The sequence below is a fragment of the Sturnus vulgaris genome, chromosome 9 (assembly GCF_052056855.1).
Source record: "Sturnus vulgaris isolate bStuVul1 chromosome 9, bStuVul1.hap1, whole genome shotgun sequence".
NCBI lineage: Eukaryota > Metazoa > Chordata > Aves > Passeriformes > Sturnidae > Sturnus > Sturnus vulgaris.
This window is the reverse complement of record NC_142251.1, coordinates 25,537,053-25,555,748: the sequence shown is the minus strand read 5'-3', so window position 1 is coordinate 25,555,748 and position 18,696 is coordinate 25,537,053. Positions and strand designations below refer to the sequence as shown.

Sequence of the window (18,696 nt, the reverse complement as noted above, 5' to 3'; positions counted from 1 at the left end):
AGAAACATGCTAAATGCAGGAGTTGCTGGACAATCCCACAATGCTTGTGCTCAGAAGAACAATGTCCTTAAAAGCTCGTTCATTTCAGATTTACTGTAGTGTCATTGTGCTAATTTCAACAAAGCCATTTTCAACCAGCAATCAAGTATACCTACTTTATGTTAATGCAGATTTGATTAGCTGGCTTTCAGGATCTCTCTTTCTAGGAAGGACTGAAACTCTTCTATTTTCTTTCCTCAGGCATCCTTTCCAATCTTATTCATATTTGACAAACGAGATGAGAAACCAATTGTGTGCAGTATCCACTGTATAATGACCCACAAAGTTCCTAAAACAGTTATGCTTGCTCCAGAGCAGTTATTCAGGATTCTGTACACAATCCTTTGGCACTGCTCCACCTGGCCAAGTGCCACAGAAAACATGGCTCTGTAAAACAGAGGCAAACCAAATGGGATGATGAATCTGTGCTCGTATCATTTCTGAGTTGCCTCCTATCCTACACAGTCACAAACAAATCAGGATTTATTCTGACCTTTCCCATTGTATTTAGGAAAGCAGGAACAGAGCAATATTGAAAGCTCAGACTGCTCAACTCCTACAAACCCGAGGAACAGTACCCTACGCCTGTACCATTCCCATATCCACTGCCTTAAGGAGATTGCAGCGCCAAGTTTGAATTTCTCAGGATTTCATAGGCTGCCTTACAGCAGCCCAGGATTTCCGAGTGCATTGCTTACCTCTGCCTTGGCATGCGGATGAGTGGCTGCTTGTGGCACCTCTTGCTCAGGCTGAAGAGTTTGTGCACCGTTCTCTGGGCCTTGAGGAAGAGTTGCCTCATGCTGCTCTCCAGCTGCTCGTAGCGGCGCTGGAAATTGGAATCCATTGTCCACAAATGCATCACTGCAGATGTGTTCAGGAAATAATTCATAGGCAGCCTCTTCATGAATAATTTGAATTCATCTGAAAAAAAAAAAAAATTAATTAATTACGCGACTATGGTTATTCTTGCAGTAGAAATTAACTTCTAATTTGTTTTTTTTTCTTGTACCAATTTTTCATCAAATCAATATTTTTAAAGTTTAAAATTGAGCATTTTAACTGTTTCAAACTAGAAAGGTGACTACCTATTTATTGGTAATATCAGAATAAAGCCAGCAAAATCCAGTATTCATATAATTTTAAAATTCATATTAATGCAAATACAAACGTTGTCCTTACTTCTCAACCTGGACAATATGAAGATTAAATAAGAATCAGAGTTTCTTACCTTCAAATTTGGGATCTGAAAGCAAATGTGCATTTAGTGATCAATGTTTATTGACTCATTTGAAGAACATCAGAAACTATCTTAAAAGAAGTATATTCCAATACTTAGGACATGCAAGTAAATGTGATTTTACCGGCCACTTCTCATATATATGTTATTTCACAAGCCATTAAATTAGACTTTCAAGTATTTACAATTAAAATGGAGCCTTTCAAAGCATTTTATGGTACCTCAAAATTTTATGACACTTCAAAAATGTTCCCATAACTTCTTTTTGACTCTAAAGTGGTGGAAAGGAGTACTTCAACCACAAGGTCATTGTTACTCTGAACATGCCATGGTTTGTGACTTGTTCTGATAGCTCAGTCCTCACAAGATATGTAGAAAGACTCTTATTAACAGAGTTTTATTAATTAGGGAGTCTGATTCCATAAGTAGAACAGTTTATATCGTCTGAACCTAAATAAACTTCCATTAAAAGGGCTCCAGATACTGTGGAAATATGTGAGAATGAGTGGCACACTTGAATGCACATGTTTATCCTTTTTCTTTCTTGCTTTTGTGTATCAGTATGTTTCCCTGCCTGCCTATGGTAGGACTCACAGCTGGTCTGTGGGCCAGAGAGGGTTAATGAACAAGGTTTGTTTTTGAAAGGTATTCTCTGACCAAGGCTGCTGGCATGGAGACCAAGAAGAAAAAAAGAAGGAGATAAGCAGGAAAGAAAACCTGCAGCTGGGAAAAGTATTTTCAGAAAAGTCTTGGGAAAAAACAGAGGTGGAGGGCTTTTCCACCAATGATCATTATGTTGATTTATTGTAACCAAGGAATAAAGTGTAAACTTTGTAGAGAGCATAAAATACAACATGCTGTTGTAATAAACAGATATTAGCCTTCTGAAATGTAATGTGTCCTTTTGTATGTCGTGCCTGCCTCAACAGTGACACCTGCCCTCCTGCCTGTTGCTATCCTCCCACCCTTCACAATCCATTCTTTCTCTCAGCTTGTTCCTACAATGAAGTCACCCATCCCACAGTTTGGTTTTCACCCTGCCAGATGTTCCTTTTGGATAGTCTACATTTCAGCAGGCTGTGTGAAAGCAAAGATTCCACTGCCTGAAGTTGCCTCCCTCTTGAAACAGAAATAGTCATAATATTTAATATTGGTGTAATTTTAGATTGCTCATGGAAAAGGGTTGATTGGGGAAAATGTCCACTCACATCAAAGAATACTCCATTAAGATCCTTTTTCATAAGTCTTTTGGTTTAGCTTCAGTTTAGGGTTTTTTAATAACATTTTTACATAAAGCAGGCAAAAATATTTTCTTTTTTATGGATGGAGAAAAAAAGATCTTTTGTAAATAAGCTGTATTTGTGGCCCTTGACCACATTCTGAAGGACATAGGACAGTGATGGAATACAAAATCCCAGTTCAGCAGAGTATTTTCTATGGTGGGTGAAGACTCATAACAGAACAAAAAGCATTGAAAGGTCTTCAGGAGGGTAGAAAATGAAAATCAAGGGGCAATTATTATGATTTTGTATTTAACAAAGTGTTTTTAATAATCCCTCTGGGAATGTGTTGCTCATTTTGCCCTCCTGCCTTCCTCTTTGGGTATGAGTTATTCTCCCATGGAGGACAGTCCCTGTGCTGTCCTTGGGGCATGAGGGAAAGGAACTGGTTTTTTTATCTTATCAATTATTTGGATCCTTTTATCTTTTTCTTTTGCCCTTCCTTAATTTTGTCTAAGTTGTTTTTTATCCTCTGTCCAGCAAGAATGTCCATTCCTGGGTGTACAGCTAACAATTTGTACTCATGGGAATATTCAATAAATTCTATATTACCAGTTGAGCATCTCTATGAATCTCAGTGTAGATTTGGGAGAGACAGTTCCATTTCTCCTTCCCAAGAGATAATTATTCCTTCCTTAGAATTATAGAATAATTTGGGTCAGAAGGGACATTTATAGTCTAACCCCCACTGCAATGAGCAAGACACCCTCCACTAGATTAGGTTGCTCAGAACCCTGTCCAACTTTACCAATCTCTGATTCCTTGTTAGAAATGACATAGCTTCCTTTTTGGTTTTAAGTAACTTTAGTCGTGGGTTTGTTCACCTTTGCCAAGGGGGAGAGGAGCTGGGCTCTGTTGTTGCCTTAATCTTTAAACCACCAAGGCCTTTGGGTCTGGCTGGGCAGAGCCTGATAAGCTTCAACAAACAAAAAAGGAGTTTTGGAGGTCTGGAATTCTAAAATTTACGTGTTGGGAATCTAGAAGATATGGAGGAGGCAATCAGACATTACTGCCTGGCAAATTTGGAGACACCTTCTCTGAGAAAAGAATGTTAAGGGAGCCACAGAACTGGACCAAATGAGCATGAAAGGCAAAGGGATCAATATCCAAAAGGAGATCACACACAAAACTAACGAAAATAATTATGCAATGTAGAATCAAAGAATTCTTTGTTTTCTATAAATGTATAAATAGGAGAAAAGTCTTGTAGTGGATATGTGTAGTTGGAATGATTTCCATCACGCATCCTGGCCAGAATAAATGAATGCCTGACTCACTGACAGCTCAAAGACAGTGTTAGAGAGTTTTTCTCCTTCCCAAGCTCAGTGACATTCTCATGCTGCCCTTCCCAGCCCTCAGTCCCTCCCAGGTCTGCACTGAAGGTATGACAGAAGGTTTTGTCTGCCTTGTCTAAAGGCACCACAGTACCATCAGCTTGGTAAAGCCTTCCAAGTCTAAAGACTTAAAAATATTAAAAATGGTAGTTAAAAAAAATATTTAATAGGAAATAAGGCTAACTGAGCTGATAGAAAGTATGTCCTTTACAAAGCACAGATCTGCAGCATGTAAAAATCAGACAGGTTTATCAGATTTAGGGGACTGAGGGTATACATATATATAAATATATACTCTGACACTAATCTCTGAGGAGATTAGATCCCAAAGCCACATTCCTGACTACCAGCTTAATTCCTAAGGTCTCTTGTCCCTTCTGTTGCTCTGAGGCACTGGCATATCTCCTTAAAAGGAGCTCCATGATGCCAAAGCAAAAGGAACTCCCTCAGGAGACAATAGGCTCAGACAACATCTTTTCAGCCCTCATATTGCTCTAACCACGTATTTAAGGAACACTGTCACTTTGCTGTCCTCTGCACTAATCTCTACAGCTAACAACTGCTCCATGCAGTGTTTAGAAGTGATAAGGAAGGTTTACGCTCCTCTACTTGCAATGCAACAGCATTTCCAGTAAGAAAATGGTTTTTTCTCCCTGTAATAAACATCATCTTTGACTACCCTTGTGCCCTGTCTGATCCTGCTAATGAGTTCCATAATGCAGGTGAAGGAGAGACAGAGATAAAATGAGCATGGTTACATAGTACTTGCTGCATTAAAAAAAAAAAAAAATAATAATGTGGCCATATCTTAAACAGACACATTTCATGATCTGTGAAACTACAACATGAACTCCTAACACTGAGAGATGATTAAACTATTACACTCTAATCAACACACGGTGCCAGCCATTCCTGAGGATTAACAGCCAGTATTACAGTCCCAGAGGCCATAGAAATGGATACTTCAATTCATAAAATCAGAGGATATCCTGAGCTGGGAAGGACCCACAAGGATCATCAAGTCCAACCCCTGGCCCTGCACAGGACAGCCTCAAAAACCAGACCATGATTCTTGATACCACATGAAATCTGATTAAATTATTTCTTTACTTCTTTTATTTTCACGTGGGTAGTACATGCAATACGATTTTATATACTCTTAACTAATTGCAAATAAGGTAAAAAAGGTAAAACATTATATGCAGGGTGGGTCAAGCAAGTTCATTTTCTGGCTGGCTGTGTCTCTTTTCACTTCTCCTTTCCACCAGGTAAATCTTTCTTGTGTCAACAGTGCCTGGAGATGGAAATTGCATCCCATATTTCAGTGGGGAAGAATAAATGAGAAATATCATAATGGGAGCAAACATTACTGCTGAAATCCGATGAACATCAGACATATTTAGGCTGTGAGAAATACCTGGAGCTGCAGAGATAAAACTTGGATCCTCAGTGTTATTTGGTGTCAGAGCAGGGCTCAGTTACCACTCTGCAGACAGAGCTGGCAGAAAAATCCAGGAAGCCTCAGCTGAGGAATTGACAGTGCTCTGCTACAAGGGAAAAGGTGCCTGCTCTCAACAGGAGCCCCGATCTCTCTGCTGTGAACATTTTGATTTTCCCTGGTATTTTGCTGCAAGGCCTGTACAAGACTGTCCCACCTACACAGCACACTTCTGGTTTTGTTTCTGCTGAGGCTGAGTGGTTTGTGGAATTTCCTGGGTTGGCTTGTTTCCTAAGATGCCTTCTGGAGGATCTTTGGAAGCACCTTGGAAGTCAATGCATTTATTCCTGCTTTGGGATTCAGAATGCCACGTTATTAAAGGCACAGAAGGCTGACATCTGACAGCAATGGCATACTGGAAATATGGAAATACCAAATTTCATCGCTGCTTTTTTGTGTCCTATTTCCTTTAGAGTAAACATAGCAAGTCCACGACAGAGCTTTGAAACTGTCACTCCCTAAATTTTCTTTTAAATCATATAGGCACTGTTTCCCCAGTCAGGGTAACAGAGATAATCTCAGGACTAAGGATGCTGGAACAATTTCCTCCTCACAGCGTGGACATGCTCTGCAGAGAGGCAGGGAAGATCCTGACCCTCTGCAGTCAGGGTAGCAGGAGCAGGGGGATGAAACAACAACTCCTTTAAGACGTGGCTTGTGTCTAGGGAGGTCTCAATCATGCGCTTAGGGAACAACAGAAGTCCTAAGTAAATAGGAAAATTAATATTTGACATGGATTTCTATCAAAGGAAAGAGAATACTGTTTTTTTTTCCTGCTGTTCATATTATTATATTTATAGCAGTAATCGATCACAGCATACACGTGACAATAATTAAGTGAGGCAAAAGTCTAGATACAATTTAGAAGAACATAAGGCACAGTTTGATAAGAATCTGCATTTGGTGACATGCTAAGAAAAAAGTTGTTTCATAGCAAAGTAACCCACAAGAAGTTTCAGCCACCTTCTCTCAATCTCTAGTAATGGCAGTTTCTGGGGAGATGATATTCCAACAAGCATTATTCTGTTGTGTAATTTAATGTCATATTTTCTGATGAGCCATTTTACCTATAATGAAATAATATAATCTTATAGAAACAAAACCTTTAGCATTGGAAATTACAGCATAGTGCTTCAGTAAATATATAGTCCTGTCTAATTGTGGATTACATCGTCTACCCAAAATCAATTTTAGTTTTTTCAAACAACATTCAAACCCTGAAAAAGCAATTATGTTTTCTAGGCAAAAGCAGCCTGACAATAACTGAAAAAAATGTAAGAATCTTTTGTTGACTGAAACATCCTATTCAAAATTTTATATAGTCTATGTATTTTCTAATATTTATAAGGATTTGGATTATAGAGGATTTTTCATTTAAGTTTGGTAAAAATATGTATATAGGAGAAAACTCCTTTTTACATAACATCATGCCAAAATCCACCATTAGAGTGCAATTGCAATGTCCTGTTTTGTCATTTCTCTAAATGAGGCTCTAAGGAAACATTTTTCTCCCTTAAAAATCTGTACATCTGTCATTTGTACACACATCCTCTTTTTTTTAATCAAGTTCTTTAACTTGCTCTAGAGGTAATAAAACTGTCCATCTTTGGCTTTAGCAAAATGTTACCGTGGGATTAAGGAAAACTGACAAAAATCAACTGGTCTTTAATGCATGAGGGCGTGATTCTGCCTGAACAAACAATGATATAGTCTGATGTGCTGGTCCAAGTCAGGATGCTTCAGACAACTTCTTGTTCTCCACTGCATTTCCTCTTTTCTCGCTCTCATAATGAGAATTGCAAATGATCACTCCTCCGTACAAAGCGCTGCTACTTTGGGAAGATAGCTCGCTTCTTAAACCAGAGCTCTGGGATCAGATGTTAAGTCAGCCTTGGCATTTCCTTGGGCAGTCTGTAGTCCAAGGAGAGATGGTCTTGTGCTTCAAGCATGTCAGCTCTGACATCAGATTAACTTCCTCAGAGCTTGTTCCAGTCAGGATTTGGAAACTGCTGCAATTATGGCTCAAGTGCCCTCACGGGGAATAAATTTCTCCATATACCCAGTGTGAACCTTTCTCATTTAACTTTGTGCCTGTTGTCTCTCCCCACACAGAGCCTGGCTCTCTCTTTCACCCACCTGCAGAAGAGGTGGCTGCTCTGAGTTCACTGAAGTCTCCATGGCCAAGGCTGACCAACCCCTCCTGGGGCTTCTCCTCTCAGGGCAGCTTCTCCAGCCCCCACCTCTCTGAGGACATCCCCAACCACACTCCAGGTTGCTGATGTCTTTCCTGCACTGTAGAGCCCCAGACTGGATGCAGCATCTGAATGTGGTCTGAAAAGTACTCAGGCTAATCCCCTCCTTCATCTCCTGGTCCCTGACCTCCTTTGTATCAGCCACAATGGGGCCTTGGTACTGTCAGGTCATGTCCTCTGCCCCAGGAGCTGTCCTGCAGAACTGCTTCTGGCCAGGCAGATCCAGCCCCAGCCTGCCCTGAGCAGGATTTTTCTTTTTGCACTGTTGAACTTCACCAGGTTCTCGCTGTCCTGACTCACCAGCTTGTCCAGGTCCCCCTGTATGCCAGCCCTGACCTTGAAGATTTCTGTCTCACTCCTCCGAACTGGCAACATCTGCAAACTTGAGAGTGCACTTTCTCCGAGTCATCGTTAAAGAAAGCAGAGAGAACAAGTCCTGGTACAGACCCTGGCTGTATCTGGGACAGACCCTGGCTGGATTGCACTTGCCATCAGTTTTCAGACAGGATGTGTAACCCTCTAACCCTGCACTCTGTCTCCCACAACCTTCTGGTACCCAGGGTAAGACACAGTGCTGTGGATGGAAGGACAAATAGATGGGTAAAAATCCATCTGTGTGACCAGGTTCCATTTGTAGAGCCTTGCTAAAACTAAAGTAAATTACACCCATTGCTCTCCTCTCGTCCATAAGTCAGTGTTTTATCATGCAGAGAATGAGATGGGTCAGAGACGATTTATCATCTTCTCCCTCATGTCCCTTGCTCTCCCTTCACTTCCGCTGCCTGCCAGATGACCCCCATGCTTCTCTCTCACTCCCCAAGGTGACAACATAAGATGAAAAAGTTCCCAGACTGAGATACAGACAGGGAGATCTCACTTACAAATTACAGACATGGGCAAAAGTGACTCAGCACTGGGAGGATTAATATATTGCCAGTTAAATATAGAGTAGGATAGTGAGGAGAAAAAAAAAAAAAAGACAAAATTAAAACCACCTTTGCCCCAGTCCTTCCTTCTTCCAGTGCTCAGTTTCACTCCTACATTCCCAGTTCTTCCACTTCTTTACCTCATGACAATTGCAGAGCGATGGAGGAGGGAGGCTGCAGTCAGTCCATAAGACTTTGTCTCTCACAATCCTTCTTCCTCATGCTGTTCCATGGCTCCAGAGGTGGGTACAGTCCTTCACTGGCTCTTTCCCACCACGTACAGTCCTTTGAGAACACACTGCTCGAGCCTGGTCTACCACAGACCACAGGTCCTGCCAGAAAACCTGCTCCTGCTTGGGCTCCTCCTTCCCTCAGGGCATCTCCACCTGCACAGGAGTGGGGTCCCTCATGGGACGTGGAGTATTTGCTCCACCATGAACCTCCCTGGGCTGCCAGGGGACAACCTGCCTCACCATGGACATCTCCACAGGCTGCAGGTGAACCTCTGCTCCAGCACCTGGAGCACCTCCTGCCCCTGCTCCTTCAGCAGTCTGGGTGCCAGCAGGGCTATTTCTCTCACCTCTTCTTCCTCCTCTCTCTCACAGCTGCTGTGCAGTGTTTACCCTTTCTCACCCATGGTCTCACAGAGGTACCACTAGTGTCACTGACAGGGCCAGCTTTGGGCAGGGGGTGGCCAGTTTTGGAGGAGGCTGGCATTGGCTCTGTCTGACACGGTGTAGCACCTGGTCTCTTCTCAACACAGGCCACCCTTGCAGTTCCTCACTACCAAAATCTTGCCAAATAAACCTCATATACCTGCAAAATTCTTGCCCAAGAGGACTTATTCCATGATTTTCCCAATGACCAAAGTGAATCCCATCAATCAGTAATTCTCTGGGCCATCCTTTCAGGGCTATTTTGATGATCAGTGTAGTATTTGCATTTCTCTACTAATCAGGGATATTCGCCAGTCTCCAAGATCTTTCAAGACAAAAGGACCTTGCCAGGATATCATCTGTCTCTTAAAACCCCAGATGCAGTCCATTAACTCCCAAGGACTGCCAGGGGTGAGGCTGTCCCCAATAACCCTTGGTTGCTCCATTTTTCACACCTGGGGCCTCCTTTCCCCTGTGCCTCCTCTTTTTGAGCTCAAGGACCTGCAGTATTTGCTGGTGAAGACTCAGAGCAAAGAACACATTGAGTACTTCTGAAACAAATCCCAAAATCTCTCAACCCTTTCAGCAGCAGGCCCACAATCCGTTGTTTAATCTTTTACCTCCAACTATAAAAGCTTTCTTTTTACTCTTGGTATCTCTTGAAAGCTCTGTATGTAGCTCTTCCCATCACTATCTCTGAATGCCTGGGCAGTGTTCCTGAGTTTTTCCTTGATACCTGCTGTACTGCTGCCTTTTTGCTCTGTAACTCTGCCTTAAGTTAGCAAATCCCTAAAATCCTTAAAATTTTAGTATATGACCTGAGTGTCAGAATGGACAATTCTGCTTGAGGATGCTGTCCTGAAAACCTGGCCAGCTTTCCAGAGCTCCTTTGTCTTCAGATCTTTCTCAGAGGGAACACCTTCTCCCAGTTCCCAGAATTGGGTAAAGATGCTTTCATGAAGCCCAGGTCTAAGTTCTGCTGCTCTCTCACGCTGTGCTTTCCAAATCCTGATCACAACTAACATGTGTCCTGCAGACAAGGCTGCTGTTGATTATTCCATCCCCAGGAAGCAGTTCTTTGTTAGCTCTTTGTTAGGGAATAGTCAGTCCTGCTCTGCCTCATTCCTTTTGATTGATCCAGTACCTGTATCAAGACTCTGTTGCTGACAACTTTCAAAAGCCTCCTTGACTGCTTCTGTCCCACTGTTGATTTTTCAGCACATGTCAGGGAGATTAAAGTTCCCCATGAGCAGCAGGGTCTGTGATCCCGACACATCCTGGAACTGCTTAGGGAAAGCTTCATCCACTTGTTCACTCTGAGTGAATCTGTAACAGCTGCTCTGAGTGGTCTGTAACAGGTTCCCACCCCAGTGTCACCCTTGTTGGCCTCTCCTCTGACCCTGACACACAAATTCTCATCCCTGTTGTCCATCCCAGAGCAGAGCTCCAAACATCCATGTTACTCCATATCAGAGAAGGCAGCTGCCTTCCTCCTCATCCCGCTGATTTCACACATCAAGTGCATTTGAGCAACACACCCAAGGTGGATTTCCATTTCCCATCTTTTGCCATTGCTCTTGTTGCTGTCACTGTGTATTCCTAGGAAAGATTCCCCCTTTTCCTCACAGGCCTGAACCCTGTGTGACTCCTGATGGATTCCAGCTGTGTCATTCCCTCTCTGAGCCTCATCCCATCCATGAGATGATATTCCAGAGGTGTGTGCCTGTAGGAATGCCAGATTACTGCCCAACAGATGAAAAACTACTTAAGGAACTTGAAACTTTACATTAAATTATTAAAAAAAAAAAAATTCAGCTTCAGTTTTAGTTCATCCCTGTTGTGGTTTTCCTTCAGAGTAACCTGTCTCCTTGTCTCTGCTAATCATTTCCCTACACCTGGTTTTAATACTACTCCAACCTTCCTTTGGCACAATTCCTTCTAACAGCAAGCCAAAGTAAACAGATAATATTGCATAAGGGAAAGCAGCCACGATCAGAACCAACAAGAATATTCAGACCAGAAGCTCTCATTAAAAAAAAAAAAAACTTAGGAAATATCTCCAGTAGCTTCAGAAGTTTATTTCCCTACAGAAAAGGTGACACTGAGCAGCAAAATTCAGCCATCCCTGCTGTGTGTCCATTTCAGGGCTGATTATCTGCTGTTGCTGTAAACAAGACTATTATTTCATATAAATACTGGCTGGTTTTTCTTATAGGTTCAGAGTTGGAAAAAAGACTGCCAATTCATCACACACAACAACAGCAAAGGAAAGCTGCTAAAGCTGTTCATGTCACCAGCAAGAGGGCTGTTAAGTAGAACAGTGCAAAGAAAAGCCATTTTGTGAAAGGATTTTTAGCTTTCCAAAGTTATCTTAAATCTTTAGAAATTTTCTAAAATTTTCCAAATGCCTCTAATTCCTCTGAAATCCTCTAAAAGGAACATTGCAAAGTTTTCCTCTTTTACTTTGCTTTGAATTAGTCAAAATACTTCACCTTGACAGAATAGAATTTTTTTTGTTGTTATATCAACTTTTAGTTTCATATTATAACATCAAAGTTGCAATGTAAAAAAAAAAAATTAAATGAATAAACATTTCAAAATTAAGGTTAAACACGTAACTGCATTCCTAAAAAAAACCCAAACAAACAAACAAACAAACATACAAAAGTTAAAAAAAAACAAAACAAAAAAAACACAAATAAAACCCCAAAACAAAACAACAACATAATTTTGCAGTTACAGAAAGATTATTCCTGGCTGGTTTATTCGAAGTAATTGTCTCTATATTTTGTAACATCTTGTATATAAATCTTAATCTCTGCTACACTTCAACTTTTCTGTTTAGATTGCAGGCTCTTCAGAGGAGAGGCCTGGCTCTTATTATATCTTTATAGGGCAGTTAGCACAGCAGACCTCAGATTTAATTGCTGCCATTTATTACAAATAATAAAAATAATTTTGCCTATTGCTCCAGGCAACTGCACCCTCCTTGGAGTCCTCAGTGGGAGCTGCAATCAGTGTGAGGAGCAGGAGTTCTCTTAGGAAAGATCTCCTAATCCCCATTTTATCATGTTTCAGTGTATTGTTTGTGCAAACCTGTTGCTGCTCCAACAGTGTGACCACCATTGCTATCATTGCTATTCCATAACAATGCTTTTTTAATTTTAATCAGGGCAATAAATATGACAGTGAATCGAATCTCACTGTCAGCTGTAAATCAAGACCTGAAAGCACAAAGCTGGGAGTCTGAGGGGATATAAACCATGTGACCCACGTTTCAAATGGTTGGATGTGATTGCTGTTCATTAAAGTGCTGCCTCAATATTGTGTAGCTGTTATTAAAGAGATTTATAAAAGATAGATGTTTTTTAAACTATCCCACCATGATTCAGAAGCCTGGAGAAAACAAAGTGCTAAAATGAACATATATTTGTTTTTATGTTGCCATGAATTTTAGTTCTTCATGATGCATTACTCAATTTGTCAAAGAAGTAGCAGCTGTGTTCCAAGAAATATATGTTTGAAAAGAATCCAATTCAAAGAAGCAGAAGACTGCAGCTGGAAACAACCTTGTTTCTTCAGAGAAGAGATAGTAAATCTGAATTTTCCTTCCCCTTCTCCCTCCAATTTAGGCTAAATCAGCCAGCTCTCCTGATAATTAAAATATTTCCTTCTCCAAAGCAAAGGATTTCTCCTTTAAGCTTTCTGAAGGACAAAGGGAAGGAAGGAAATGCATGTTTTCTGCAAGATATGGTCTCCGTTTTTCAAGGAGGAAAAGAGGTCCACACTTCCTTTTGGACAGATTATTTGAAGTGGAATAATCCAGCTGCTACAGAAGCCTCAGGGAAACTTTAGATTGGATATTAAGGAAGATTTCTTCATGGAAAGGATTGTCAAGTATTGAACAGGCTGCCCAGGGCAGTGGTGGACTCACCAACCCTGGAAGTGTCTTAAAAATGTTTGGACAAGGTTTAGTGGTGAACAGGGTGGTGGTTCTGGTCGATGGTTGGACTTGATCATCTTAAAGGTCTTTTCCAACCTTAATGATTCTGTGATTCTATGATGGATGCTAGATATGTGTATAAATATACCAAGACACGTGGATATATGTTAGAGAGTTAATGCTAGTAATGTCAGACTGTTATAGGAACATGAAACCAAAAATCCTCCTCTCACAAGCCTTGAAAGTCTCCTGATGTCATAAAGGTGAAACAATCGCAGTCAAAATTGGTAGTGAAACCAGAATATCATCCTATAAATTGTGGATTAATTCAGAATTTCTGCTGGGTTGGAGATAACAACCTTGACTGGACTCTGCCATGAGCTGGAAGGACTCACATTTCCTACAATGAAGCAACTTGTTTCTTATTGTCAATCTAAATATGACCTTGACAGCAAGTTCCCTATTCAAAAACCAAAAGGCCAGACTCCACAGCTGTCTCTATAAGTCCTAGAGTTTGAAGGACATTCCCTTCCTCCTGTCAGGTTTGCTTTCAGGTGTGAAAATGTTTCTAGCCCTTCAAAGGGATGCTCCTTGGAAGTCACAGTAAGCTTTCAAGAAAAATGTATCAAAATTTTATCTAAGGGTTATTTTGGATTTCTTTGGTAAACATTTTTATGACTTCAGTGTGGTTTAGAGGTAGTCCTGCAACACGGATGTTCCAAAGTCCTTTATTATCTTTCTACAGAGCTATAAATTCACTTAATGCATAAGACATATTCCTTATGGGCAGATATAGGTATAACCTCTGTCCAAAGTTTACCTTAATTGAACATGCTGGGAACTCCTACAGTTTGAAAACTGGGTAGGGTAAATAAACATGTAATGATTCACAGGAGGATAAAGCAGGGAAGAGAATGAGTGAAACTGAAAAATGTTCTTGGAAAACACATTGAAGTAAATAACCAGTGTTAAGCTGTTCCAGGAGAAGATTTAAGAAGCTATGAATCAGAACAGACAACACTGCCCTAGAAGAAAAGAGAGGCCACAGAGTGACATCACTCTTAATAAAGAAAGCCCAAAGCTGCCAAGGCAGATTGGAATTCCACCAAGAACGAGGTGATTTTGTCACTAGCTTTGAAGGGAATTACATTATGTCCTGTATGGTGGACATAAGTAGAATTATATTAGATCAAGCCTTCTGCTCCTCCTCTTATTACAATGTCATCACAGTGTTTGAAGTATCTCAGAGTGCAATGCCACGTAAAACTTTAATAAGTTTATTTGCCAGGTGCAGCTTTAGCAGGAGTTGTATAATGCTTTTAGTTTTGGAACAGGGGCAATTATATCAGCTGTACCATCATTTTTTAAGCAGGACAGGAACAATGTATACACTGACCCTCCAAAGAAATTATGCACATCCCACCTGTTCGTTTTATTAAAACATTGACACCTCCACAGGGGTGGAAGAGGTGGGGAGGGGAGTATTGGTCACAGAAGGAATGGCAGCTTGCTGTATCTGCTCATGTTATTGATTAAACTTCCTGACAACCACAGAGGGAAGTTAATTACTGGGAGGCAAATTAACACTCCTGAAAGATAATAGAGAAAACAATAATTATATTAAGATCTCAGGGGGCTAAGTTTTCTTGGCCCTGAGCCTGAGGCTGTAAGTGGTGTTTGAAAGCAAACCACTGCTCTACTGCTCAGGGGCAAATAGTTTGAACCGTATTGATTGAAGTCTTTATTCTCAGTGATTAAAAAGCACCTTCAACTGCAAGTGAGTCAGTTCAGACTGTTCACAAGGAGTCTTTCAATTAAGATTTCGGATGAGACTCTCCTTGCATGGCAATGGGTCTGTCCTGGTCAGCAGAGAGAGACAGACTGTGCTGAGTGACCTAGGCACATCTGGCACGGGCTCTGTGCAAGGACCCTTGGAGGAGCATCCTCCCAAACCAACAAAAACAAAGCTTATCACACAGCAAGGTTAGATTTGTGGCGTCTATAAATCGAAGAAATCCTCCAGCATTCAGTTTTAATTTCAGATTTCATTTATAATCTTATTTTACATGTATTTTAATTGAATCACAGCAGCTGGAAAAGCAGGAAAAGCAGGAATATGTCACTGGACTAAGTAAGAGAGTGCAAGCTGCCTTCATTGCAAATGATGGTGTGGGCCTATGAATTTGTAGTTTGTCTGTGATGCCAAGTCAAACCTTGTCATCTTGTGACGTTATTTAAGATTTGGAATCTCAACACTGAGTCTGAAAATCAGTTTGGGCATCTTTTTTTCCATTATAAATAAAATAAGTTTCTTCTGATCAGAGCATACAACACAACATCTCTGTTTAAACTGACATTTCCAAATTATGCCTGCAGTTACCTTCTGCCCTTTTACTTCCTTTCAGTAATTTGAAACAGGCATAAATGAGACATTTGGTACATGTTTGAAGATGTCTGTCTTAGAATGTAGTTCCTCTTTGAGGGCTTTTTGTTGGCCTTTTTTCGGGGGGGAGCTTTTCTGGGGGTTTTTTGGAGGGCAGGGAGTGGTTACTTTCTCTTCTCCTGCAATAGAAGAACCATAGCAAACACTATAAATGCCAAGATAATTTTTAGCTAGAGATTAAATGGCAGTCTGAAATTTTTTAAGACAACATCATTGTATTTTACACAGGAATTGTTGAGGGCATTTTTTAGCTGTTAGGGTTGTCATAATTACTGCTGGTAGGAAGGAAGAAGGCTGGGACCTGGGTCAGTGTCTCCATTATGTCAATCTACAAGCTTGGCTGCTGGGAAGAATCACCTTTTTTACTTGTCAGCCAGGTGACTTTGATTTGGATGCAACAAGAGCCAATAAAAAGGAATCCCACTGTGTCCTCTTCTGCTAAAGCAGTTTTAAGAAAGAATTTGTGCCGCAAGAATAGCAAAAATCTATGCCTTGTTGGGGTGGCAAACAAAATTACACTTGATTTTTCTGACTAGATAGAGGGATTTTAAAGATTAAACTTCACAGACTGAATGCAGATTTGCTGCAGCTTTTCTGGAGTTGTCCATCAGAAAAAAACATGACAGCACTAGTTTAAAATGCTTGTCTGCTGAAGAGGAGGAGAAAGACGGTTCCACTGGTTGCATTCCTTAATGCACTGCCAGGAGATATTAATATAATCCATAATTAAGATGATTCCAGAACAATAGCATATGAAATGGTGAAAATGCTAGTACTTATCTGATGGTGCAGACTTCTTGCCCCCAGGTTTCCTCTGGCTTTATGTTGTGATTCACATTTGATCTTGAAGATTTTAATTTGTCTTTGGCTCTCCTCATAATGTATTCTGTGCATCACATGTCTAAGGTTTCTGTCTTCAGCACTGGACAACCTATTTAAATTTATTTACATTATGTTTTTTCTAAATTGAAAAAAAGTTTCTAGTCTATTTAAATCTAAGTTAAAGATATAACTTCATATTTTGTTTAACTGCCTGGCTTTGAACGTGCTTTCTTAAAGCATCAATATATTTTTAGCAAATTAAGTAAGTCCAGCTGTATCTGGTATTTTTTGATTACTACAAAAAATGAATGAAAAAGTAACTGAGCAGATGTATCACTCTGTATTGCTGTGTGCTCAGCACATGTGATAGTTATGACTATAATTCTCTTTTCTAAGAAGTACTAAGAGGTTTGTGCAGATTTTGAGATCAAATATGATCACTTGCTGTGGGTGGGTATATTGACTGACTGTTGGACTGTCTCTGATGTTAGAACAATCTCAGAACTCCTATTTTGCATCTTCTTTACAGCCTCAGCAATCACAAAGGCAGTGCTGTCCATCTGTAACAAATACATGAGCCTGGCAGAGAGTGTAAGGAATTCTCTCCTGAGCACCTGCACTTCCAGGTGTGAGCCAATGCTCATTCCCAGCTTTGATTTTGCTGTGTTTTACAACAGTTTGCAGCCTGGCTGTTGGAAGCAACTTTCACTGTGAAAACAGAGATCAGAGCAGTCCACAAGAAGCAGGAGTGAGGGCAGGGTCCTGTTTTACAGACACAGTGTGTGACCACAAAGGCTTGGTCAACCTTCTGCAGTGCTTGGCTTTCCTAAACCAGTTTCACAGCTCTGAGAAGCAGATGTGCTTAGTGGAAAGAGCCTTTCTTGTTCCAAAGCTGGTATTTTACAACATGGGCTTGCTTCGTTTGGGAAAATAGGAGCTGAAGGAGAAGCAAGTTAGGAAAGTGTATCAGCAAAATATGGTGATTTTCCACATTTTGCAGTCTTGGAGATGAAGATATAAATTCATTACACTATTAAATGGATAATTCTCTAAATCTCACTGCAGATTATGGAATGCTGGAGATGATCTTTCCTATTACTTTCTGTAGTTTTGCATAAAAGTAATTACATAGGATGCAAATGCTACCCCCCAAAAAATAATGAAATAGTTGGACTTCCTCATCCTAAGTATTACTGATATGTAATTCAGTAATAAGCTTATCATCTCCTCTAATAGAATCCACTTTCTCCAACCCTTTAAATCCAATTCTTTTATACAAGGGATTTTGGGTACATCATTAATTCAATCACTGTAAAGAAAAAGAAAAATATAATTGAACTGACGAACAGAACTCCAAAGTCTCCAAAGCAATCTCTGCTGAGCAAACAAAATCTTTGTTAACATCTGTGCAGTGCTATGTATTAACTGAGGTTCAGACCTCATTTTCAGGTGAACCTTTCAAAACTGTGCATTTTTTCAGATGATTTTAAGTCTGTACATGCAAAGGCTAACCAATGCTCAATGGCAAGATATCCCAGAGTTATTAGGGAATTATAGAATGCATTAGACATGAAATCCAAATCCAATGGAACCAGGGATTTAAGAATAGCTTGCACCAGCAATTCATTTCTGTTAGTACTTTGCAATCAAAGCAGTGATGGTAGGTGGATGGACAATGAAAAATGGTTTCAGCAAATATTAATGTGAAAGTTAATATCAATTTACTTTGGCTGTACTTTCATCACTCGCTCTTTCTGTGATACTGAAATTTACCTTTTGAATTATCTCTGTAAAGCAGATACAGAAGTGACTGGAAAAATCAAACTCGACATTTTGAGAAGTTGTTTGTCATTTAAAGCTGTAGATGGGTACATTTCAAAATATTTGCGAGGTGACTTTTGATTAATTCTGTCTGTGAAGCCACGTGTCTGTTGGAGAGAGCAGTGTTTGTGTTCAGTGGTCAAGCCCTTCAAGGGTCTCAGTGGTTCTGGCTCTGCTCCACCAAAGCTTCTGCTGGACATTCAAGTCAAATCCCTGGAGTTAATGGACTACAAATGATTCAAACAGGCACATATTTCAGTGCTTCACTGAGTCACCTTTGAGCCCAGCTGTGATAGGCAAATTTCTGTCCAGTTTGTGGTGGGTGTGTTCTTTCCTTCCATCTTAGCTGGTATTTAAACTAAATGTTTAGAAGAATGAGTCTGTTGTTTCGAATCTACTTTGAAATTATCTATCATAATATTTGGTGTACATTTCCTGATCCCGT

The 18,696-nt window shown here is 40.4% G+C and overlaps 1 protein-coding gene across 2 annotated transcripts in view; it reads right to left on the bottom strand.

Moving 5' to 3' along the window:
* The window catches only part of BRINP3 (BMP/retinoic acid inducible neural specific 3), a 195,337-nt gene that overhangs the window by 35,150 nt on the left and 141,491 nt on the right, over positions 1-18,696 (bottom strand). For both annotated transcript variants that reach the window (XM_014884307.2, XM_014884306.2), the window contains exon 7: positions 738-960. In XM_014884307.2, coding sequence (XP_014739793.2) covers positions 738-960 — 223 coding nt within the window. The remainder of the gene's footprint in view (positions 1-737; positions 961-18,696) is intronic.